The sequence below is a fragment of the Salmo salar genome, chromosome ssa23 (assembly GCF_905237065.1).
Source record: "Salmo salar chromosome ssa23, Ssal_v3.1, whole genome shotgun sequence".
In the NCBI taxonomy this organism is placed as follows: Eukaryota; Metazoa; Chordata; class Actinopteri; order Salmoniformes; family Salmonidae; genus Salmo; species Salmo salar.
In genome coordinates this window covers 16,427,317-16,453,439 of record NC_059464.1, presented here as the reverse complement: position 1 = coordinate 16,453,439, position 26,123 = coordinate 16,427,317, and the positions used below count along the sequence as shown (strand labels likewise).

Below are 26,123 nucleotides of genomic sequence, written 5' to 3'. Positions count from 1 at the left end.
GACGGAAACGGCCGATGTACTTGGGCCGATTCTGGGCAGTCATTCATTTTAACCCCGGGCCGAGTCCGACACCCAATTCCGGGCCAATTCAATCAGTTCCGGCCCCCTGGAAGAGGGCCGCTTCTGGGCCGATTCCTCATTGCTAGCTGGGTTGCATCCAAAAATAAACTGGTCACATTCAGGACATAACTTTGTAAGGACTGTGATTGTGCAAAATGTTTCTGTGAAAAAACAGTGTGGCTAGCTCAAATGCTCACTGTTGCGTCAATCGAAACTGGACATTCTAAATAAGCATTTTAATCATACCGGTTTGATCGTACGCTGCAGGGACCACTGTAGAATGATGTAAAAAGGTTAACCCTTTTAGCTAACCCTTCCCCTAACCTTAACCCTAACCTTAACCCTAACCCTTAACCATAACCCCTAGCCTAGCTAACATTAGCCGGCTAGCTAACGTTTTCCACCTAGCCACCTAGCTAATGTTAGACACAACAAATTGGAGATCGTAACATATCATACGTTTTGGACATTCACAAAACTTTGTAGGAATTACAATGCGTAACAAATCATACGACTTGCATATCTTGGAGTTAATTTACATAATAACACGAAATGCTCTGAAACCAGGTTGCTCCCAGTGCTTGCATGTGGCAACATCTGTGGCAACATCTCCTGCATTCCTCCTTCACACAGCGCTATGATTGAAGTTTCACGAGAGGCACCTCAAGGTGGGGCTAAATGGTCTCTATTCCCAATAATTTCGCGTAGGCGGAGTCTCACTTTCATACTCTAGCTATGTGCTGCCTTTCAGTGACTACCGTGCTGTACTGTAGGCTACTCAGCAAAAGCAAGCGGATGGAATAAGTCGAAATAGCTTGCACTTCAGGTTTCCAAAACCCTCCTTCGATACCGCCCAGTCTCTCGGAGAAAAAGTGATTGTGTTTCGGGAAGACACAGGCTCTGACACATGAAAGGAAGACGCATACAGATTCCAATGTTGTAGTTGAAGACAGTTTATCTTTTCCACGCACAGTCTGATCTGCTAAAGGGAGTATTTCATATCAGATTTCACGTTCAGTTCTGACCAGCTGGGAGAGCAGAGAGAGGGAGAGAGCGGGCTTGTTTCTCTTCCCCTCCGACTCTGGGTCTTGGAACTCAGGAGCGCAGGAAAGCGAACCACGGCCTGTGTAGGCAAGATTAAACGTCCGTCGGAATTAGTTAAGGATTCTCTTTTGCGAGATTGACACAGAGGTGAGAGCAAATAGATCGTAAGAGATGGACGAGCAGCCGCGGTTGATGCACTCTCATGCGGGAGTAGGGATGGCAGGGCATCCCGGCCTGTCTCAACACATGGAAGGCACCGGAGGAACGGACGGCGATGGGAGAAAACAGGACATTGGAGACATTTTACAGCAAATAATGACCATCACAGATCAAAGTCTGGACGAAGCTCAAGCTAGGTAAGGTGCTTGGGACCTACCTGGTCAAAATGGACAGCGAATCGTTATGGCAAACTACTCTATGCATTCAATAACGATGGATAATAAGACATTTCAAGCCAGTCAGATTTCTAGTGAAAAATACTATATTGATGAATTGAAACTAATTAGGTTTTCGCGCCCAACAGCCTACAATAATGATAAGCGGGCAAGCGGCATTTGGAAAAATGATGACATCCAAAGTGCACCAGTTACTAAATGTACACTTTGAAGTTCTATTATTATTATTAATATTTAGAAAACAGATCATTTTTCTCCTGACTTTCCAGAAATTATACACAGTAAAATTGCAGCAGTTTAGCCTACAGGCTGCAACTATAGATTCAAAGTGTTTTCACACAACTGACAAATCAATAAAGACTCGCAAATTTGACATCTCAAGTTTGTGCATGTGATTTGTCATCAAAATAACAAGCATCACATTGATTGACAACATCATCATTTTGATTAACTTTTGTGCAAACACAGCTCTCTCTGTCACCCCAGGCAAAATATAACTGATAAGGCATAGCCTTAATCTAATATAAATCGAGACTAAACTATTAGTTTATCATCTGTTATTTACATGGAAAATACAATGGGCTATTGATAGTAATTGCAGAAAATAATTTGCGTCCGGTTATTAGATATTTTGTTGACTCAGACGCCAAAGAGAAGTGCTCAGACGGGCACGGTGCGCGTAGTTGATGTGTTTAGCCTACATCGCGAGGACGAGGAGCAGAGAGGAATCTGTTAAAATGCCATGAAACTCTTTGGACAACCTTTTCCGCTGTCGCCTGTTTCACTGCAATATACATGACTGTAATTTATACAAAGTCAACAACAAACAAGACATATAATAATTGTTGATAAAACTTTACCTTTCTAAACCACAAAAATACATCTTCAAAGCTGTTGTATGAATTGTTGTTGGTATTGTTGCTCAATCAGTCCATAACTCAGCATGATTTTTTGCATAATATTTTTAGGCAGTAACAAGTAGCCATATATTCTAGTTTACTTTATTTACTTGCGTCCAGTAATAATAATAATAATATTATTAGTAATAGGCCTATACATATTAACTTGTCATTTTTAAATAGAACATATGCTATTTTACTTTTGAAATTAAGCATGCATATAAAAAACACATCAGGCTATCAAAAAAAGGTTGATGTGATGCGCAATTGTATCACACAATTGCCAGTCTCCATAATTTGCGGCCTATGCTTCAATAAACCCGTTATAGCATACATATGTTTTTAAGATATAACACTTTTGTGATTTACGATCATTTTTTAATTTCATTTGTTTTGTTTTAGGAAACACGCCTTGAATTGCCACAGGATGAAGCCTGCTCTCTTCAACGTCTTGTGTGAAATCAAAGAAAAGACAGGTAGGCCCAATGCGTTTAATAAAGTTATCTACTGGTAAGGTATTGATTGCACATCAAATATAGACCTAGCCTGCACAATTTTAAGGGGAAACTATTTATACTATAGGCTACAGAAGCCCACGTAAAGGGGATATATTGTATGCGCTCTGATGCACGCATAGGACTCATAAATGTCTTCACCGAAAGCGCATTTTACAATTCACAGCCATTCCTATCCACAAACTTGTTGCAGGACATGCATGATTGTTTTTCGATGTGCTTTGATCTACATATAAGGTATACAAATGGTTTATTATACTTGTGTTTTTGCCTTGTGTTGTCGTGTAATCCATGTTGTGCTGTTACACACTATGTAGGCCTACAGTCAGTGCTACTACATTGGAAATCCTTATCAATTATTGTGTCAAACATCTGAGCGCTAAATTACCATCTGCATCATCATTTTTCCCCCTTGTGTGTTAGCTGTCAAGTCTCTCTGCTGAGTGTGTCTCATTTAATTCACTTGTGTCTGTTTTTTCATTTGTCTGTGCTGTTGTGAGAGACCTTGTCGCCAGAATAATTTCACCAAGAGCAGATGCAGTGACATTAGGCTTAGGGAGAGGCATAACATACGTCCTCTTTCCAGAATACAAACCCCTTTTCCCTTGACATTTCTGAACTTGGCACAGATAGAATTCAGCGTTGTTTAGTGTGTATATAAAGTACTGTGCTTATTGAACTTGTTTCACATTTTGTTGCGTTACCAAGTGGGATTGAAATATATTTAATTGTACATTTATGTCATTGATCTGCACAAAATACTCCATAATGTCTAAGTGAAAATAAAATTCTACAAATGTTCACACATTTATAAACATGTAATGACAAAAATATAGTTGTTGCATAAGTATTCACCCCCTTTGTTTAGGCAAGCTGAAATTAGTTCAACAGTCAAATTTGGCTTAACAAATTACATAATAAGGTAGATGGACTGGAATAATAAGGGTTGACATCAGTGGCAGTCAGTGCCGTTTTAGATTAGGGAGGCCAATTTTTTTACGAGCATAGTCTTATTTCTATTACATCATATTGGATCACTATCATTCATATTCCATTCACCCAGCTCAATGTAACACCAATAGGTTTAGGTTACTATATGATACTCGAATTTGCCCTATACCCATCGTGTGGTTGCTACAACATAGCCTACAAATGAAAGTTTATAACGTAGGTGCACAGGTCCCGAACCAAATTGGATGAATCAAGGTGACAGACAATGGTGCCTTCTGAGTGGCGCAGCGGTCTAAGGCAGTGCATCGCAGTGCTTGAGGCGTCACTACAGACCCGGGTTCGATCCCGGGCTGTGATGCAGCCGGCCGCGACCGGGAGACCCATGAGGCGGTGCACAATCTGCCCAGCGTCGTCCGGGTTAGGGGAGGGTTAGGCCAGAAGAGATGGCCTTGTCCAATCACACTCTAGCAACACCTGTGGCGGGCCATGCGCATGCACACTGACACGGTCGCCAGTTGTACGGTGTTTCCTCTGACACATTGGTGCGGCTGGCTTCCGAGTTAAGCGAGCAGTGTGTCAAGAAGCAGTGCAGCTTGGCAGGGTCGTGTTTCGGAGGACGCATGGCTCTCGACCTTCGCTTCTCCCGAGTCCGTATGGGAGTTGCAGCGAGGGGACAAGACTGTAACTACCAATTGGGGTGTAAAAGGGGTATAAAAAAACTGCACTAACTGTTTGTGATGTAAATTGAGTATTTAGTATGCTTATTGGTCATAGTATGGATATAGTTTGTATGCCAAAAATTCCGGGATGTCGTACTACATTCTCCAAAATACGAAGTATACCAGCAGTAGACACTATTTCAGTGCTTTTAGGGCCCATAATGCAATTCTTCAGAAAATGGGCGTGGCTTCACATCGTTTTCAAATTTGAAGAAAATGGCAGAAAATATGCAGCCAAACAAGAGCATATACAAATTAATTGCTTTAACTAATTATGACAAATTTTAAGAAAATGTTGAGCAATATAATAAAGTAATGACTTTTCAAATAAGTTACCTTACACGTTATTGTCACGTCCGTTGTTGGAATGAGACCAAGGTGCAGCGTGGTAGGCGTATATTTTCTTTTATTTAACAATGACACCGGGAAAAACAACAAAATACGAAAATGAACATAAAGCTACATGCAGTGCAGAAAGCAACTACACACAAACAAGATCCCACAATCACAGGTGGGAAAAAGGGCTGCCTAAGTATGATCCCCAATCAGAGACAACGATAAACAGCTGCCTCTGATTGGGAACCATACTAGGCCAACAAAGAAATAGAAACATAGATATGCCCACCCAAGTCACACACTGACCTAACAAAATAGAGAATAAAAAAGGCTCTCTAAGGTCAGGGCGTGACAGTACCCCCCCCCCCCCAAAGGTGCGGACTCCGGCCGCAAACCTGAACCTATAGGGGAGGGTCTGGGTGGGCATCTCCTCTCGGTGGAGGCTCCGGTGCGGGACGCAGACCCCGCTCCGCTTGAGGCTCCACCCACTTCCGTGGAACCGGACCGTGGATCGTCGCCAGAGGCTCCGGACTGTGGATCGTCGCCGGAGGAACCGGACCGTAGATTGTTGCCGGAGGCTCTGGACTGGGAACCCCCGCTGGCTCTGAACTGCCGACTGTCGCTGGAGGTTCTGGACTGCCGACCGTCGCTGGAGGCTCTGGACTGCCGACCGTCGCTGGAGGCTCTGGACTGCCGACCGTCGCAGGAGGCTCTGGACTGCCGACCATCGCTGTAGGCTCTGGACTGCAGACTGTCACTGTAGACTCTGTGCCATGGATCGTCACTACAGGCTTCGTGCCATGGATCATCACTGCAGGCTTCGGGCCATGGATCATCACTGCAGGCTTCGGGCCATGGATCATCACTGCAGGCTTCGGGCCATGGATCATCACTGCAGGCTTCGGGCCATGGATCATCACTGGAGGCTTCGTGCCATGGATCATCACTGGAGGCTTCGGGCCATGGATCATCACTGGAGGCTTCGGGCCATGGATCATCACTAGAGGCTTCGGGCCATGGATCATCACTGGAGGCTTTGGGCCATGGATCATCACTAGAGGCTTCGTGCCATGGATCATCACTGCAGGCTTCGGTCCATGGATCATCACTGCAGGCTTCGGTCCATGGATCATCACTGCAGGCTTCGGTCCATGGATCATCACTGGAGGCTTCGGGCCATGGATCATCACTGGAGGCTTAGTGCGTGGAGCCGGCACAGGGCATATCAGGCTGAGGAGACGCCCTGGAGACTGGGTGCGTGGAGCAGGCACAGGGCGTACCAGGCTGGAGAGACGCACTGGAGGCTGGGTGCGTGGAGCAGGCACAGGACGTACCGGGCTGGGGAGACGCACTGGAGACCGGATGCGCAGAGCTGGCACAGGATATACTGGGCCGTGGAGGCGCACTGGAGGTCTGGAGCGTAGAGCTGGCACAACCCGTCCTGGCTGGATGCTCACTTTAGCCCGGCAAGTGCGGGGCTCTGGCACAGGATGCACTGGGCTGTGAAGGCGCACTGGCAACACAGTGTGTAGAGCCGGCGCAGGATATCCTGGACCGAGGAGGCATACTTGAGGTCTGGAGTGTAGAGCTGGCACAACCCGTCCTGGCTGGATGCTCACTTTAGCCCGGCAAATGCGGGGCGCTGGCACAGGACGCACTGGGCTGTGAAGGCGCACTGGCGACACAGTGCGTAGAACCAGCGCAGGATATCTTGGACCGAGGAGGCGTACTGGAGGTCTGGAGCGTAGAGCTGGCACAACCGGTCCTGGCTGGGTGCTCACTTTAGCCCGGCAAATGTAGGGCGCTGGCACAGGACGCACTGGGCTGTGAAGGCACACTGGCGACACAGTGCGTAGAGCCGGTGCAGGATATCCTGGACCGAGGAGGCGTACTGGAGACCGGGAGTGCTGAAACAGGCACAAGCCGTCCTGGCTGGATGCTCACTCTCGCACGGCAAGTGCGAGGATCTGGCACAGAACGCACCGGGCTGTGGATGCACACTGGAGACACATTGCGTATCCCCGCAAAACATGGTATCTGAACCGTGACCAACTCCTCATTGTAATTACAGGGAGCTGGTTCTTGTTTCCACCTTTGCTCCGCTCGCTACCCCGTGTGCCCCCCCCAAAAAACAATTTGGAGGCTGACTCTCGGGTTTCCGTCGTCTCCTTGATTCCTGGTCTCGTCGCCGTTCCTCTCTAGCTGCTTCCGCCTGCTTCCATGGCAGGGTCTTGTCCCCTGCCATTACCTCCTCCCAGGTCCAGGATGTCCTCCACTCCTCGGCATGCTGCTTGGTCACTTGGTGGTGGGATCTTCTGTCACGTCCATTGTTGGAATGAGACCAAGGTGCTGCGTGGTAGGCGTATATTTTATTTTATTTAACAATGACACCTGGGAAAAACAACAAAATACGCAAACGAACGTAAAGCTACATGCAGTGCAGAAAGCAACTTCACACAAACAAGATCCCACAAACACAGGTGGGAAAAAGGGCTGCCTAAGTATGATCCCCAATGAGAGACAACGATAAACAGCTGCCTCTGATTGGGAACCATACTAGCCCAACAAAGAAATAGAAACATAGATATGCCCACCCAAGTCACACGCTGACCTAACAAAATAGAGAATGAAAAAGGCTCTCTAAGGTCAGGGCGTGACAGTTATGTTGGCTGACAATTTGTTTGCTACTCTATCCTTACGAACCACATAACATATCATTACAGCAGTTTGTACCAATATGTTAGCTAGCTACCTAACGTTAGTTGGTTACTAATACATCAACTTACCAGCATATTAACTATATGCTGACTAACTGCCCAATGTTTATTGACTGGTCTGAGTGTACCAGAGCGCAGAATAACTTATGATGAATTTACGAGCGCTCAACACCCATTGAACATGCCCGGTGTCAGTAAACGTCGGACAAAAAGTGTAATTAAATTGTTGCCAGCAGCACAGTTACAGTCACCAACACTCTGGAAGAAAAATACTTTAAAGTACTACTTATTTTGTTTTTTGGGGTATCTGTACTCTACTTTACTATTTATATTTTTGGCAACTTTTACTTTTACTCCACTACATTCCTAAAGAAAATAATGGACTTTGTACTCCATACATTTTCCCTGACACCCAAAAGTACTAGTTACATTTTGACAGGAAAATGGTGCAATTCACACACTTATCAAGAGAACATCCCTGGTCATCCTTACTGCCTCTGATCTGGCAGACTCACTAAACACAAATGCTTCGTTTGTAAATTATGTCTGAGTGTTGGAGTGTGCCCCTGGCTATCCATCAAATTAAATAAAAAAAAATCGAAAATTGTGCGTCTGGTTTGCTTTATATAAGGAATTGGAAATTATTTAAACTTTTACTTTTGATACTTAAGTGCATTTTAGCAATTCCATTTACTTTTGATACTTAAGTATATTTACAACCAAATACTTTTAGACTTTTACTCAAGTAGGATTTTACTGGATGACTTTCACTTTTACTTGAGTCATTTTCTATTAAGCTATATTTACTTTTACTCAAGGATGACAATTTAGTACTTTTTTTTACCACTGCTCTGGATAACATGAAAACTGCCTAACCAGCTCAGCTAGGGTGAGTAAAATGGTCAGAGTGAGGTCATTTGTGTCTGGAAGTAGCTAGAAAGCTAGCCAACGTTTGCTTGGGTGCTTGACTGCCATTGTAAGGCCAGAATGCTCAAATCAACCCTACTCCTCGGCCCGAGCATCTAGTGTGCGCTCTGAGAGCGCACTGCTAGTGTGTTTTAATCAGTTATTTGGTGACGTGAATATATTTTGTATAGTTTTATCTAAAAAGGCTAACTTTTTTAATGTTTCACTATTTATATTTTTTATCAAATTTACTGAGTAGGATGGTTCCCCACTTCCTCCTCTGAGGAGCCACCCCTGGTTGATCTGATTTTTGAATGACTACCCCTTCCTCTGTTCCCAATACATATAGCATCTATAAGGTCCCTCAGTCAAGTATTGAAATTCAAACACAGAGTCAACTATAAAGACCAGGGAGCTTTTCGAAAGCCTCAAAGAAGGGCTGTGATTGGTAGATGGGTAACACTAACAAATCAGACATTGAATATATAGTTAAGCATGGTCAAGTTAATAATTATGCTGTGGATGATGTATTAAACCACCAAGACACATCAAAGATGCAGTCATACTTCTGAACTGAGCTGCAGGACAGGAAGGAAACTGCTTAGGGATGTCACCATGAGGCCATTGGTGATTTTAAAACAGCTACAGAGTTCAATGGCTGTGATGGAAGAAAAATGACATTATATTGTTTCCACAATAATGACCTAAATAACAGAGTGAAAATAATAATAAAAATATACATAATATTCCAAAACATGCATATACTGTATGTATGCAACAAGGCACTAAAGTAATAATACCCCCCAAAAACATGGCAAAATACTGCACTTTTTGGCCTATATGCAAAGGCTTATGTGTTTGGCAAACCCAACACAACACATCACTGAGTAACTGCCTCCTTGTGTTGAAGCATGGTGGTGGCTGCATCATGTTATGGGTATGCTTGACATCGGCAAAGACTGTGGAGTTTTTCGGGATGAAAAGAAACAGGATGAGGCTAAGCGCAGGCAAAATCCTGGAGGAAACCCTGCTTCAGTCTGCTCTACACCAGACACTGGGAGAGGATTTGACCTTTCAGCAGGACAATAACCTACAACACAAAGCCAGATCTACAGTGGAGTTGCTTACCAAAAAGACAGTGAATGTTTCTGATTTGCCAAGTTAAAATTTTGACTTAAATCTGCTTGAAAATCTACGGCAAGCCTTGAAAATTGCTGTCTAGCCATGATCCCCAACATCTTGACAGAGCTTGAAGAATTCTGAAAAGAATAATGGGCAAATATTGCACATTCCAGGTATGCAAGGCTCGTATGAGACTTTCCCCAGAAGATTCACAGCTGTAATCGCTGCCAGAGGTGTTTCTAGCATGTACTGACTCAGGGGGTTGAATACTTATCTAATAAAGGTATATTGGGGTTTTATTTTTCATTAATCGTACCAACAAAAAAAAAATCTATTTTGACATTACATTTTGTGTAAATTGTTGACAACAAATGACAATCAAATCTATTTGAATCCCACTTTGTAACACAATACAATGTTAAGGAATCCAAGGGGGCTGTAGACTTTCTATAGGCACTGTGTCTTGTCCATTATTTTCCCTTTCTAAGACATGGTGTGGAATAGGGACTTGTTTAAATTTGCACTTAGATTTATTGAGATTCTATTGTTGTGTGCATTTAATATGGAAGCAAGTCCACTGTGTTTCATTGTCATTAATGCATTAAATAGGTACATTTTAGTCATTTAACAGACACTCTTATCCAGAGCAACTTACAGTAGTGAATGCATATATATATTTTTGTTTGTACTGGCCCCCCGTGGGAATCGAACCCACAACCCTGGCGTTTGCACACACCATGCTGGCATTGCAAACACCATGCTCTACCAACTGAGCCACAGGGAAGACACAGGTAGATAGATAGAGGCCACCACCTTCCACCTCCACCCTCCCACCAACACAGTCCTCCTACCCCATGTAGCTCACTCTCAATCTGGCCAGTGTCTCAGGAGAGCAGGGGGCCTTTTGAGGCCTGCTGGCTCTCTCTCCTTTCTCTGTTCTCTCGGTAGGGTTTTGGAGGGGGAGTGAGTGGCACAGTTATGCATAGTGTTTTACTCCCTGGCGTTTCTCAGAGTTCATCCAAAGTTCGTCTCTGCATGGAGCACAAAGTAACTTGGATCTGGTCCTGGCTGGGAGTGCTATGCACCCTATGCTTATTTTCTCTCAGTCTCGCTCTAAGCCGGCTACGACCCCAACAACCCAATAGCCCAGGTTTCTGTTTCTCCTGAAGGAGAATACTCTGACTCCCTCCTCTTCTCAGAGGAGGTTTAGTTACACATACCCACTGTGGGTGGAGAACATTAGGGTTCCTTACATCAAGTGAATATAGATATGTGGTTGTACAAGATAGATGGATTTGTACATCTCTACTCTTTCATATACTGTGTGAGACATTGTTTCATCTGCTCCCTAGTGTTGCTGTATAAGGTGTTAGAATTAAAATTGTCACCAGTAGTTTTGAAAATATTTTTGGAAAATGTCTGCTGCTGAAACCTGGAGTATATCTCTGTCGAGTAAACCCCGATTGGGTCCTCTTGGCTGGGTGACAAAGTATTAAAAACATGATGATGATTCTCCATGTAAAAAGAGCCTACCTGTTTTTTTAAACATTATTACGACTCTACCTGCCACAGTACAGACTACAGACTAGCCCTAGCGAGGCTGAGTTGAGCCGGTTTGTCGGTGAGCACGGTTACTGTTAGGTCTTAAAGTAAATAAAGCTCAGCGCAGAACCTACTGACTGCACAGACCTCTGCTGCTGCAGCTCTGGAATCTGTCTTGTTTTTAACCATTAAATATGTATGAATGCACCAGATGCATTAGCAAGGCTATTTTGTAGTCTGGTTTTTACACCACATGATTTTCACTTAGGATAACTGTGTTGTTAATATTCTTATTGTAACATTTATTTATTTGTATAATTTTGTCATAGCAAAATTTGAGAGCTAAGAATTGATATAACTGCATATACATTATATATTTTTTTAATTAAATGAAAAGTGGCCTAGTTTTTAGTCAGAACCTTCATTCACAGTTTTTTGATTTTATGAATATATCAATATTCATGGGATTTGGTTTTAGCAAATGGAATTGTCTTTCCCCTCAATCTTCGCTACGCGTTTTACGTCTCTGACTGTCCCCAGTACCAGAGCAACTGACATCACCTGCAGGAGTCAGGAAAGAATATAATGCCATGCTCAGGGAGGCAGGACAGGCAGGCAGCGCTGAGTAAGCCAGTGCCTGAACTCCTGACCCACTCTGTGTATTTGTACAGGGATATTGCGGTGTGGTGTGGTGAGCGAACGGTGCCTGGCAGATGACTGCTCCCTGTAAACAAGCACAATGCTGTGCTCAGCTCACACCCCACAGGAAAGGAGAAGAAGAACGAACAGTTGATTTTTTCCCCCCTACCAGGCATCTTTCTTTTCTTTTTCTTTTTTTAAACTCTCACAGACACTGGTTTATTTTTTCCCTCCTTGACTGCATATTTTGGTTGTCTTTCTCTACTGAAAGGAATGCTGCTGTTGACTAAAAGGCCAACCGTGTGTGCGTGTGTGTGTGTGTGTGTGTGTGTGTGTGTGTGTGTGTGTGTGTGTGTGTGTGTGTGTGTGTGTGTGTGTGTGTGTGTGTGTGTGTGTGTGTGTGTGTGTGTGTGTGTGTGTGTGTGTGTGTGTGTGTGTCTCTGTCTGTAATACGTAATAAAAAGAGACAAGAAAATGTCTCATTTACTTTCATAGATTCTTAGAACTAAACATTGTTTGACCACTTACCCCTAAGGTCACTTTGGAGTACAGTCAGAGTAAGGAAGATAAGTTCAAATTAGCCTTAGGGTCTTGTCTATGACAGTAGGCTACATGTCCCAGCAATACCCACCCAGAACCATGTAATAAGAGGTTTTGGCACAGGGTACTTTCCACAAATATACCCAAACAATTTGACTCCAATGCTATTGTGGCATGAAACCTTAACCTCCTGCAAACTCAACGCATTGTAACATATACAAATGTAACACAACTCAATCTAACATCAGGGTTTTTAAAATAAATAACATATTGTAAGTGCCATTCATTTCCTATCTTAAACACAAAATTAATGAAGCACAAAACCTGAATGTAGAGGATTGCAAAAATATGTGTTTCAATCATGTTTTAAAACATTTCCACAGTTTCTCCTTTTGATAAGCAAACTCTTGACATCCCAAATTGTGCTTTAGAACATTTTCGAAAACTAATTGACTTCTGTAAACACCTCAGCAACGTCATAAATCTCCACCAGTGTCAAACAACCTCTCTGTGACTGAGATGCTCGCTCAGTAAATCAGGGGTGTGTCCCAAATGGCACGCCCAACATTTGTTCCCGACTACTAAAATGAGGGCACTATACATGGAGTAGGGTGCCATTTGAGACGCATCCCTACTGCTCTGACTGGCTGTTTCGTTTTTTTCCCTCTCAACGTCAACAAAAGGCTAGTTTTCTGGTGGCCCGTGTTTGAATAGTGTAAGGTTTCACGCCTGGAGGATGCTCCATTTATAAAAATGACTAGTGGAATGATGTAATGTTATTTTTTGAAGGGTGAAAATGGGGTGTTTTACGGAGGGCAGCGGAGTAATATTTGACGTGGGTGAAATGAGCCAGAGATCTGATTATAGATAGGTGTATTGTACAGTACATTACATTGAGCTGTCGGTCCATTCAGATGGCTTGGCATCTGCCTATTTTTACTAGAGAATGTAGAGTCCACTCAGAACCCTACACACTATAGCACACCATCGTCATATAAACAATTTATGTCAGCCATCATGATCCACAGAAGAAAATAGAATATGAATTTTACCTTCGAAAACCAATGCGGTATAGAAACTCATAGGAATTAACAATTTGACTGTATATACAGTTTTTGTGTTTTTTTAAGATTAGCACAATGGTGTATTTTGAGTGTGTATCTAAGTGTATTGCCAATGCCAAACTGATGCTAGTCAAACGATGAATGTTGACATATCAGTTCTCTCTCTATCTAAATCCCCCTGGTGTCACTTTGGTATGGGATGTAAAGTGTGTTTCCCAAATGCACCCTGTTCCTTCTATAGTGCACTACTTTTGACCAGGGCCCCAGCATTTGGGATGCTGACATAGGCCGGGGCCTGTTCAGAGGTAATGTAAACTAGCAGCCTGTAACAGTTTATTTTCCATCCTATCAATGCAGGAGGATGTAAATGTCTATTCAGAGTGTTGTGTCACGGTGATATGCATCCCCCTCCCATCCCTGTCTGTTTACGGACTGACTGGGAGTGTTGCTAATACGTGCAGCAGCTTTTGTCTTTCCTTTTATCCAGCCTACTCTTCTATGCTGATGCTGCAGCATTCAGTGTGTGTGTGTGTGTGTGTGCTTGCAGCACTCACAGGAGAAACAGAAACACAAAGCTGTACTCTCCTCCACAGCTGTTTCCCTCCTATCTCTCTGTTTAATCATCCATCCAGCTGAAGCTCTAATTCTACTGCTCACAGAGTCACAGAAACACAGGCAGTGGCAAAGTAGGAAAATGTGACAATGTGCGGTTTTTGAGAAGCCTTCAAAAAGCTTTGCTCTTCACCTCTTTTTATTAGTTCCATAATTATGAATACAGCATGCGGGGGATCCGTCGTATTATTGAGTCCCCTGCTATGTTAGGTTTGTGTTTTTTTTTTTCTCCAATCTTACAGGATCATTTAGTTACCTTATCAATTATGGCAATCATCAGAGGCCTAACTGATACATGTTAATCACATGAAGGGGCTTAATCATAGGATTATTAGTGTGACGTGATTGGGTAATTAACAATGGCATCACAATGGTGGTGACTGTGAAATTGATCTAGCTGTTTCGTGTTGATTTGTTGTTTTTTCCCCTCATCGTTTTTTGTTGTTGTGACGTTGTCCCAGTGATGATAACAGGGTGCAACCTTCTATGTTGTGTATGAACGTGAGTAGCGAAGACAGAAAGACAGAGAGGGCTGAGAAAAAAAATAAACACAAGTGGAATGACGAACATAAGTCAAACTCCTATTTCATAGGCTGGTGACCTAGCTACTAAACTCCTATTTCATAGGCTGGTGACCTAGCTACTAAACTCCTATTTCATAGGCTGGTGACCTAGCTACTAAACTCCTATTTCATAGGCTGGTGACCTAGCTACTAAAAGTACTGTAATTTGTTCCTATTATAGCATCAGCGGCAATGCCTAATGCTATTCATTAAAAATGCAGATTGTGCGCTTGTGATCTCCAAAATAAAGCATATTCCAGTCAGGGTGGTGAATGAAATTGATAAAATGGATAGCTGTTTGGTTGGATTTAGCCCTCATGCCTCACCAGACTGAATTAACAGACCACAGTATCCACTGCTTTTAAGATGGGGATATGGTAGCTTAAATCTGACTCTGCTTGCTTTTAAAAGAGCTCTGTTTGCAATAAGGTTTGGTCTGCCATAGCTTCCTCTAATATGTTCTGAATTTAATCAAATGTGCAAATTTGTTATGTACATTAAATTGAACATGCAATGGCACTTTAGAATGCGGTTGCCATACCAACCCCCCCAGGAGTTCATTTTTCTTAATGCAGGGCTCGGAATCTCATTTCTTACACTCTCCCCTGCTGCTAGGAGCTGCTCCCAGCAGGCGCTACCTCAAGGCTTCCACGGTACCACTGACAGAGCCCCGGTCTACTATCACAGCCTTCAAACACTGGAGCTGTTATAGAGAGAGATGGTGGGGGGGGAGAGAGATAGAGAGCAAGAGTGAGGGAGAGGGAGAGCAGAGAGAGAGTGACAGAGCAAAGAGAGCGAGAGAAAGAGAGGAAGATGTCTCTCTCCACGTAGTGGAAATGACACAAATTAATATACACTACTTAAACCAGACTAAGATTAATGGTTGCCTTTCTCGGCAGCTTAGTCCCACTGTCAGTTGCAGAGTGCTCGTTGGACAAAATCAACACTAATCAACATTTATTCCACTTTTGCCCTGGGCCCTCAGGAGTCTTGCAGGCGGCAGGACTGTGTTACCCCTCTCCCCCCCTCGCCTTCCCCCGTCCGTCTTGCTACGCTTTTCACCTCCAATCCAGCTCCTTCATACATCACCCTGCTCCCTCCCTCCTTCCCGCCCCCCGGCCTGGCTGCTCGCAGGGGAGATCGCCCCCTCCCATCAGGACACATTACAGTCATGATAGATTTTCTCTTTTCATTTGCCTCTGATATTTAACACTTTAAAGCAGCTGCTCTGGCACTTTACATTACAGGAGGTATGTGTAGACTGTGTATGGTTGTGTGTGTGTGTGTGTGTGTGTGTGTGTGTGTGTGTGTGTGTGTGTGTGTGTGTGTGTGTGTGTGTGTGTGTGTGTGTGTGTGTGTGTGTGTGTGTGTGTGTGTGTGTGTGTGTATTTGTGCATCTGAGTATATTTTGTAATCAGAGCGATCTGTGACATTATCTGTCCTCAATCTCACATTGAATTATCACTAGCAAGATGTGTGTTGTGTTGTGTGTATGCATTATGTACATATTTGAGTTGGTTTTCCTGAAAGTGACATTATGTATGTGAATGGCCCATGACTAGGAAACTGAGCACCTCTTTCTCTCCCACTAGGGCTTGTATTTCCTTCAGAGTGAAAGACAAGGCAATCTCCCGTGTATATTTGTGTCCTCATTTCAAAGAAACATAATATCCATTTCTGTGAAGTCATCAGATTGTGATGCTGTCTTTCGTTCTAGTACAATTTTGTTGTACTACATGTTGTATATACACTATGCAGACCTAGACCAACTATCTATCCGTGTTTGACTAAAATTGAATTATTGTAAGGATATGGATTTCTTTCAGCATTCATTAGATTAAACAGACTACCTTTCACATCACTTGTGACATTGATCATTGTACAGATAACATTGCTACTGTTTCATCTGTGTTCATGCAGAGTAGGGATGTGACAAATTGAACATTTTCTTAATGTTTTAAAGTTTTTTGGTTTTCCGTTAAAACGATACAAAATATTGATAAAATTCCATGTGAATTCACAATGCATAAAAAGGTCATATTGCGCAATCACAGATATATACCGCAGTTCTATATAGTCATAGATAGATACATTAGGCTTTCTGTAATCAGCGCTGTGATTTTCTTACGCCGTCTCTTATTGCACATAGCCTACAATGCATCATCTATAGTGGCTCCATTTAAAAAAAATCCTAAAACACCAAACTAGGCCTACATTATTATAAATTAGGCCATCATCACTGCCAAGCGTGAATGATAATTCTTCACGTTTTATGTGTGAAACGTTCATGCAGCTGCATGCCAACGATTTGATCCCAATCAGTTTCATGGGAATATGCATTTCGATCTTATTCTGCTTGAATGATGTAAGTAACCTAACTATTGTATAATCAACGTTTAAAGCAGAGGGAGTTAAGAAGCTACACTTCCACCTGTATTTTGTTTCAATCGAATCATAGGGTACTAGGGGGTATCTAGCCTCATATCTAAGAACAATGTCTAATTGCTGACACAAAAAAAGCAATATTTGGAGAAAAAAATTGGTATGTGGATGATGGTCATGCTTAGGTGAATAATCTATAAAGGGAAATAAATGCTTACAGTTTACACTTTTTTAGTTATTTAATTAAATGTTGTTTTTAGAAAAGGGGAGTTTTTTTTTTTTACACACGGGGGTGCCAGTTACCCCAGTAGAAGATTTTTAATTTAAATGTTTTTATTTATTTCACCATTATTTAACCAGGTAGGCCAGTTGAAAACAAGTTCTCATTTACAACTGCGACCTGGTCAAGATAAAGCAAAGCAGTGCGACAAAAACAACAACACAGAGTAACACATGGGATAAACAATTTGCTTAGTAGAGTGTTGGAGGCATTTTTGTAAATGACATCGCTGAAGTCAAGGATCGGTAGGATCGTCAGTTTTACGAGGGTATGTAAGGCAGAATGAGTGAAGGAGGCTTTGTTGCAAAATAGGAAGCCGATTCTAGATATAACTTTGGATTGGAGATGCTTAATGTGAGTCTGGAAGGAGAGTTTAAAGTTTAGCCAGACACCTAGGTATTTATAGTTGTCCACTAGAGGTCGACCAATTAATCGGAATGGCCGATTAATTAATTAAATAAACGTGTAAAAAAATATATATAATTAAATCAATTTTTTTTTTTTTTAAATCAACAAAAAAATCGGTCAAATCGGCGTCCAAAAATACCGATTTCCGATTACTATGAAAACTTGAAATCGGTATTTTTGGACGCCGATTTGACCGATTTTTTTGTTGATTTAAAAAAAAATTTTTACACCTTTATTTAACTAGGCAATTCAGTTAAGAACACATTCTTATTTTTAATGACGGCCTAGGAATGGTGGGTTAACTGCCTTGTTCAGGGGCAGAACAACAGATCTTTACCTTGTCAGCTCGGGGATTCCATCTTGCAACCTTACGGTTAACTAGTCCAACGCTCTAACCACCTGCTTTACATTGCACTCCACGAGGAGCCTGCCTGTTACGCGAATGCAGTAAGAAGCCAAGGTAAGTTGCTAGCTAGCATTAAACTTACCTTATAAAAAACAATCAATCAATCATAATCACTAGTTAACTACACATGGTTGATGATATTACTAGTTTATCTAGCCTGTCCTGCGTTGCATATAATCGCTTAGGTACACGTTGCTCCAACATGTACCTAACCATAAACATCAATGCCTTTCTTAAAATCAATACACAAGTATATATTTTTAAACCTGCATATTTAGTTAATATTGCCTGCTAACATGAATTTCTTTTAACTAGGGAAAATGTGTCACTTCTCTTGCAAACAGAGTCAGGGTATATGCAGCAGTTTGGGCTGCCTGGCTCGTTGCGAACTGTGAAGGCTATTTCTTCCTAACAAAGACAGCCAACTTCGCCAAACGGGGGATGATTTAAAAAAGCGCATTTGCGAAAAAAGTACAATCGTTGCACAACTGTACCTAACCATAAACATCAATGCCTTTCTTAAAATCAATACACAGAAGTATATCTTTTTAAACCTGCATATTTAGCTACAAGAAATCCAGGTTAGCAGGCAATATTAACCAGGTGAAATTGTGTCACTTCTCTTGTGTTCATTGCACGCAAAGTCAGGGTATATGCAACAGTTTGGGCCGCCTGGCTCGTTGCGAACTAATTTGCCAGAATTTTACGTAATTATGACATAACATTGAAGGTTGTGCAATGTAACAGGAATATTTAGACTTAGGGATGCCACCCGTTAGATAAAATACAGAACGGTTCCGTATTTCACTGACAGGAAAAACGTTTTGTTTTCGAGATGATAGTTTCCAGATTCGAACATATTAATGACCTAAGACTTGTATTTCTGTGTGTTTATTATCTTATAATTAAGTCTATGATTTGATAGAGCAGACTGACTGAGTGGTGGTAGGCAGCAGCATGCTCGTAAGCATTCATTCAAACAGCACTTTCGTGCGTTTTGCAAGCAGCTCTTCGCTGTGCTTCAAGCATTGCGCTGTTTATGACTTCAAGCCTATCAACTCCCAAGATTGTTGTAATTGGGGATGGAATTTTCTGCATTTTTGGTGGCCTTCCTAAGCCAGGATTCAGACACGTATAGGACGTCAGGGTTGGCAGAGTGTGCTAAAGCAGTGAATAAAGCAAACTTAGGGAGGAGGCTTCTGATGTTAACGTGCATGAACCCAACGCTTTTACAGTTGCAGAAGTCAACAAATGAGAGCGCATTGGGACACACAGGGCCTCTACATCACCAGAGGAATAGAGGAGGAGTAGGATGAGGCTACGGCTAAAGCCTATAAGAACTGGTCGTCTAGTGCTTTGGGAACAGAGAATAAAAGGAGCAGATTTCTGGGCGTGGTAGGATAGATTCAGGGCATAGTATACAGACAAGGGTATGGTAGGGTGCAAGTACAGTGGGGGTAAACCTAGGCATTGAGTGATAATGAGAGAGGTTGCATCTCTGGAGGCGCCAGTTAAGCTAGGTGCAGTCTCCGCATGTGTGGGGGTGGGACAAGGGGGCTATCTGAGGCATGTTGAGCAGGACTAGGGGCCCCGCAGTAAAATAAAACAATGAGAGCTGCCCTAAACAACAGTATTCAAGGCATATTGACATTAGAGAGAGGCATAAAGCAATCACAGGTGTTGATTGGGAGAGCTAAGACAACAACGGGTGAGACAGCAACGGGTAAACAGCTAGGACAACAACAACGGGTAAATGGAGATGAATGGGCAGAGAGGGTCAGTTTGCTACACACAGGGCCTGAGTTCGAGGCTGGGGCCGACAGATAAACAAATTGAATTACCGTGTTAATGAACAGTCCAGCATGCATCAGCTGTGTAGTAGCCGAGTTATCATAGGGTCCAATGAGCAGCAATAGATGAAACAGGGAGCCGTTCGGTAGTCGATTACTACGCTAGGCGAGTGGGAGACACAGCGTTCAGGAAGCTAGCAGGCTGGGGCTAGCAGATCACCAACATCCACGACGCAGAGGCCGGTTGAGAGCACCTCGGCCGAATTACGTCAGCAGACCAGCAGACAAGTCGTGATAGATCGGCGGGGCATAGGGTTTCATAGGGTTTCACACAAGTGTGTTAAAATCAGTTTTATTTTGAAATTCTTTAGTAACTAATACTTAAAAGCTAAGTCTAGTTGTCTTATTTTAATTATTTAAATAAAATATGGGGGGGAAATGGTGTTGCACACATCACCATTAATATCTGCACTATGAGGAGATTTGATGTAAAGTCCCTCTTTTTAACTAACCTGCACATTCATTTTCTTTGTTCTTTCTTTGTTGTTCTTTTCCACACAATACATTATGTACAATTGCACAAAAATTTTTTTTTAAATGCAACATTTTAAATCCCAGCAGTCTTTAAAATGACATTCAGGAGCAAAATGTTTTCAATAGTTGTTTTTAATTAATTAAAAACATATTAATTGAAATATATATTGGAATGGAATATAAATAATAACATTAAATAACATTGGAATATAACATTTAATAACAATAACTTAACTAATTAATTCAGTGTAACATTGATGTGGTACGTCTCTTAAGCTCTGATATTGCATGATTCTAATTTGTACATAGGTTACATGTAAAGCTATCCCCAGTACAATTGGAGCACAACTCTTGAGCCCACCTCCTGCACTGCTTACACCTAATCCAGTCCCCACCTGTGATTGAAAACAGAGGGAGGGATGCCAATTGAAAAGCTCTCTCTTAAAAACATAGCCAGCTATTGAGCTATATGACATAAAATGCTGTGTAAAATAGCTAAAAGGCTATAAGGTAACATTAACTGTAAAGCTATCAGTCACTAGTAGAAACATTTACAACTGCATTTAAGTTACGTTAACTTTTTTATGTATTTTACCTCAGACGATATGATAGTAAGGTTGCTAGCTAGCACTCTTAGCAGCTTATGCTAACTAGACAGCTAGCTAGCATTTACTGCTAGTGAAGTTGCTAGCTAGCAAGTTAAAATAATAAACTAGTGCTAACTGGGCTAGTCATTGTCTTAATGGCAGGCAGAAACACATTCATAACCATAAAGGTAAACTAGCCACTAGCGGCCAGTTACCCCCTAAACACACTCATCCAACATATTACTACTTTTCTCAAAAACGATATAACATTTTCTCTCTAAACAAGTGGATTTTTTTATCTTAAGGCTTTCCTACTTGTATATCTAAAAAACAATTATAGATCTAACTTCATTTAAATATATCTTAAACTTTTTCTGAATTTAACTTACCACAAAATTTGGTTGAAATATCTCAAAAAATTGCGATGAGGCAAGAGCAGTGGCAGCCAGTGAAATTTGGTGACATCTAGTGGTCTTAATGTAATTACAGGTGGTGGGGGGCAGTTACCCCAGGAGGTTAGTTACCCCTTACAGTATTTAGCCTAGTGGCTGTTGAGTTATGACCACATGAGAAAAAAATGTCATAAGTAGCCTAATTGTGTGGTGTTTTGGGTTTAACAGTAGAGCCTAACATTATACTAGGAGATTTATTCTATTTGGTTTGTTATGTAGAATACTAATGAATCATTAAGTGATTTTGTAAGACATATTGATGGAACTTTAATCTAAACTTTATTAAACAAGCACCATTCTGAGAAGTGGCAGGGCCAGAGTCAGTTTGGGTCTCACGTTACATCCTTTTCAGATGGTTAAGCATTGCACCTCTACTACATTAATGTACCTCAGTCCCACCTCACAAAGTTTGCTTTTCACCACCTTCTCATTTAACTTCTCAAAGTGTTGTCATACAGGACTTCACTGCTATTGCTTGCCTTTCCATTTTTACAACTGTTAACGACGATGACGTGTGGAGTGCTTTATATCCGTGGAAAATAATTTGAAAGATGCATACAGTGTACTAACGTTAATGCATTGTTGCGTTAGGTATTTGTTTATTTTAAAATGTTCCCTTTACGATGATGATCGGGACCTGTTAGTGGTAGTTTTGTGATAACTGCACTGTGGTTTAAATTTTGTGGGAAAAAAACATTGGTTTTCAGTCAGGGATTTTTTCTTAACGTTAACACTACCAATTTAGTATAAACGTTTAAACGTTTACACCCCTAATGCAGAGCAAAGATGAAGAGATTCCTCTGTTTCACAGAACAGCCTAAATATCCTTGGTAGAACACACCCGTCTAACGTTATGCAAATATTTTATAATTAGACAGTCTAATGCATGGCAGTAATCAGCTGCTAGTGCTCATTATATCTTCCAGTCTCCCCACTGTGTCACTGGGAAACATGCTCTGGAGGAACATTTTATCTCTACCTTTTAGTCTCTTAATATGCTGGATTCCCAATACAACAGAAATTAATCAAAATCATTTAAGGCTAATAGTACACCAGAGTTTCATTTTATGTTCCTACACATCCTTTGATTACAAAATAACTTTAACAAAACAATTATATCTGCGCCGCTGAGCACAGATACCTGTGCTGGTATCTATCCTTTACATAATGTATTCCACCCACCATACACCCTACGCTCTCTCAACTGTCTTCATAGGATTGAATACAACCATAGTCATTGTTGTGCCACCAACTGGCATCCTCGAAAGCGACACCAACCAAGAGCTATTTGCTATATAGTGCATTACTTTTGACCAGCACCTTATGTGCCCTGGTCAGAAGTAGTGCACTACTGTACATAGGGAATAGGGTACCAGTTTGGGACAGGCACTATCTCAGGTGCCAATCAGAATAGATCAGCCAACTTCATGGCATGGCCGCTTGGCAGGGGAGCGCGTGTGTGTGTGTGTGTGTGTGTGTGTGTGTGTGTGTGTGTGTGTGTGTGTGTGTGTGTGTGTGTGTGTGTGTGTGTGTGTGTGTGTGTGTGTAAATGTAGAAGGAGTGTGTTGGGCCTCGTGCCCCCTGAAAGGAAACAAATGTTCCGTAGCAGAAACGCAGCGCTGCGGTGGTTTTGGACAGTTTCCCGGTACACAGACACAAGTGACATTTCGGGTAACTTTTAGCACGGGAAGAGGGGGAGGAGGAGGAAGGGAGGAGAGGGGGAGGGGGAGGGGGGAATGCTGCTGTATCAGTGGAGGACAGGGTAGTGTGGTAAAGGAGGTTGGTGAGTTAGGAGTGTGTTGGGCCATCCATGGATATGTAGCTAATGTAACAATAACATAATCAAAAGCTCACTGATGAGTGGAAGTGTTTTGGGTATTTCAGATGGCTTAACAATTTTATTTTGAATAACTTATGCATGTCATGCAAATATATACCAACACACAGAATTGTACTAAATATGGATTTTATCCTAAAACCTACATTACTACATTACAACCTACATAGCTACATTACATTACACTAAAACCTACATAGCTACATTACATTACACTAAAACCTACATAGCTACATTACAACCCATCCAATGCTTTGTTTACTGTACCTTTCTACAGTATATTTCTCCCAGTGCTGAGAAGTAATGATTTCTTCCTAAACCGATATTGCATTTTATGTCAGAGTCCCTATACATTTAATGACAAAACAAACAATAGCGAAGCAATTTTCTGCAATATAGAATATTCCATTTTTACTTAGGGCTGTGATTAGGGTTGGTGTAAACTCTGCTTTGTGTAGAAAAGCTTTTGTCGTGTTGGATTTTTCTGAGCATGAGATGTTATTATAAGCCAACCTTGGCCCTGTTAGATTATTTGACAGGTCTTTGTTATCCATAGAGGGCCTTGTGTACAGTAGTAGTTATTCTTACTGAAGTCCAGTTTGTGTTCTATAAATGGCTATCGTTTCCATTCTGTGATGCTGTGCAGTAATACACACCAGCACCTTTGGCTTGGAAGGAGAAAGAAAAAAAGCGGATGTATGATTCAATTGATGACTGAAGTCACATTCAGTGTTTTTCTCTATAAGCCTTGGATAAAAATAGTGCAAAGTAGGGAATAGAGTGCCATTTGGGAAACACACTAGGACTTTCTTGTGGGAAGAGTTGGGACGGTGTGACTGTGACGATAGACGGGTTTATATACAGACAATTGGCACATCTCCAAATTGCGACCTTCTCGGCCTCACCTCTTTTCCCCGGGCATGTGCCCTTGAGCGTGTGATTCCTGTTAGAACTCAGTCTACGTCCCAAATATAACATTATTCCCTAAGGGCCCTGTTCATACGTAGTGCACTATATAGGGAATAGGTTGCAATTTGGGATCTATTCTGGGTCTCACTCCTGTGGCCCTCGCTCCTTTGTTCCAGAGCTATAGCTGGCATGGCATTTTTATGACTGGTACTGTAGTGCTGCCTGAACTAAAGGTGGAAGTGCAGGCAGAGGGTCTACTCTGAAATGGAGGAAGTGTACGCTATAGCTATAACTATGCCACATGCAATGGCAGAAGGTCTAATCACACACACAATGGAAAATACTGCTCTCTGTCCTTGGGGACAGTGTGGACTGTCTATATACTGTACTGTATGCAACTGCTGCAGAAAATATGACAGAATGTGAAGTGTGTACACTAAACATTTCATTTTACATACATGTGAACTAGAGCAGGTCAAGAATGTAGATTTGGTGTTGGTGAGTGATGTTTTTATAGTTATTGTATGTAAGATGTTGCGGATTTTGCTGTTAGAGGTAGGATCATTGGAATTTGATTGTGTGATACAATCACTCCTGTCCTGTTTGTATCAATGTTGTTTTACTGAATTGTATGCAAGTGTCCATTGATAACATTGTCATTGGTTGCTTGCTCCTCTGAAATTCACATTACCGCTCCACTGTTTTCTTATTTCCCTCTGCTATGAAGAGATTGTGTTGATAGCTTTATATTCTGTCAACAGAGGCAAGATAAAGAGGGGTTTAGGAGTTTGGAGGATAGGATAACCTTGATAAAACGTTCATCTCAATGACACTGATTTTCTCCATCTATCTTCATCCATTATGAAATATGCAAATGGAACTGTGTGATGGGAACGGATGGGAGTACAATACAGTGCTGTTAAATGGGCCATTTCAAATGTTCTGTGTACCATGCTGACTTCCAAATTTACCACCATCCAATTCAGTGCATGCTCAAGTGTTTTTTCCCCCCCCCCTCTCTCTCTATCTCCTACACTTCAATCTCTTTTATCCTTTATCTCCCGCTCTCTCTCTCTCTCCCTCCATCTCTCTAGATTTGGTCGTGTCTTCTTTCTCCTTTTTTCTCCCTCCTCCCCCACTCTGTCTTTCTCTTCCCTTGCTCCCTTTCTTTTTCAATTCTGCCTTGCCTTGCCATACACATTACAGATATTCTGCACAGTGTCAGAGTGGCTACTTATAAAATATTAACAGCATGTAGAGGATTTTACATCGCCACATTGCTTTTAATTTTTAACTACAGTACCAGTCAAAAGTTTGGACACACCTACTCATTGAAAGGTTTTTCTTTATTTTTACTATTTTCTACATTGTAGAATAATAGTGAAGACATCAAAAGTATGAAATAACACATATGGAATCATGTAGTAACCAAAAAAGTGTTAAATAAATCAAAATATATTTTAGATTTTAGATTCTTCAAAGTAGCCACCCTTTGCCTTGATGATAGCTTTGCACACTCTTGGCATTCTCTCAACCATCTTCATGAGGAATGCTTTTCAGTCTTGAAGGAGTTCGCACACATGCTGAGCACTTGTGTCATGCACAAAGTAGATGTCCTAACCGACTTGCCAAAACTATAGTTTGTTCACAAGAAATAAACTTCCCACTTCAACAATAGTATTGTGGTGTTTTTTTCCCCCATAAAAAAAAGATATACAGTATGTAAAAAAAAATCCAGTTTGACGTTACAGAGTATTTTGTGTTTTAAATCCATTTGAATCCCACTTTGTAACACAACAAAATGTGGTAAAAAGTCAAGGGGTGTGAATACTTTCTGAAGGCACTCTGAAGGCTCTTTTTCTACATAGTATCTGTTCAGTGGTAAAACGTTGCATATTATGTATCCTTTTGTGA

At 41.8% G+C, this 26,123-nt stretch overlaps 1 protein-coding gene across 4 annotated transcripts in view; it reads left to right on the top strand.

Annotated features, from left to right (window-relative positions):
• The first annotated feature begins 801 nt into the window (after window positions 1-801).
• Window positions 802-26,123, top strand: part of LOC106584178 (pre-B-cell leukemia transcription factor 1) — a 96,738-nt gene continuing 71,416 nt past the window's right edge. For 3 of the 4 annotated variants that reach the window (XM_014169128.2, XM_014169129.2, XM_014169127.2), the window contains exons 1-2: window positions 802-1,460; window positions 2,801-2,874. In XM_014169128.2, the coding sequence (XP_014024603.1) occupies window positions 1,276-1,460; window positions 2,801-2,874 (259 nt within the window). In that variant the 5' untranslated portion in view covers window positions 802-1,275. The remainder of the gene's footprint in view (window positions 1,461-2,800; window positions 2,875-26,123) is intronic. The other variant, XM_014169130.2, reaches the window with a different exon arrangement.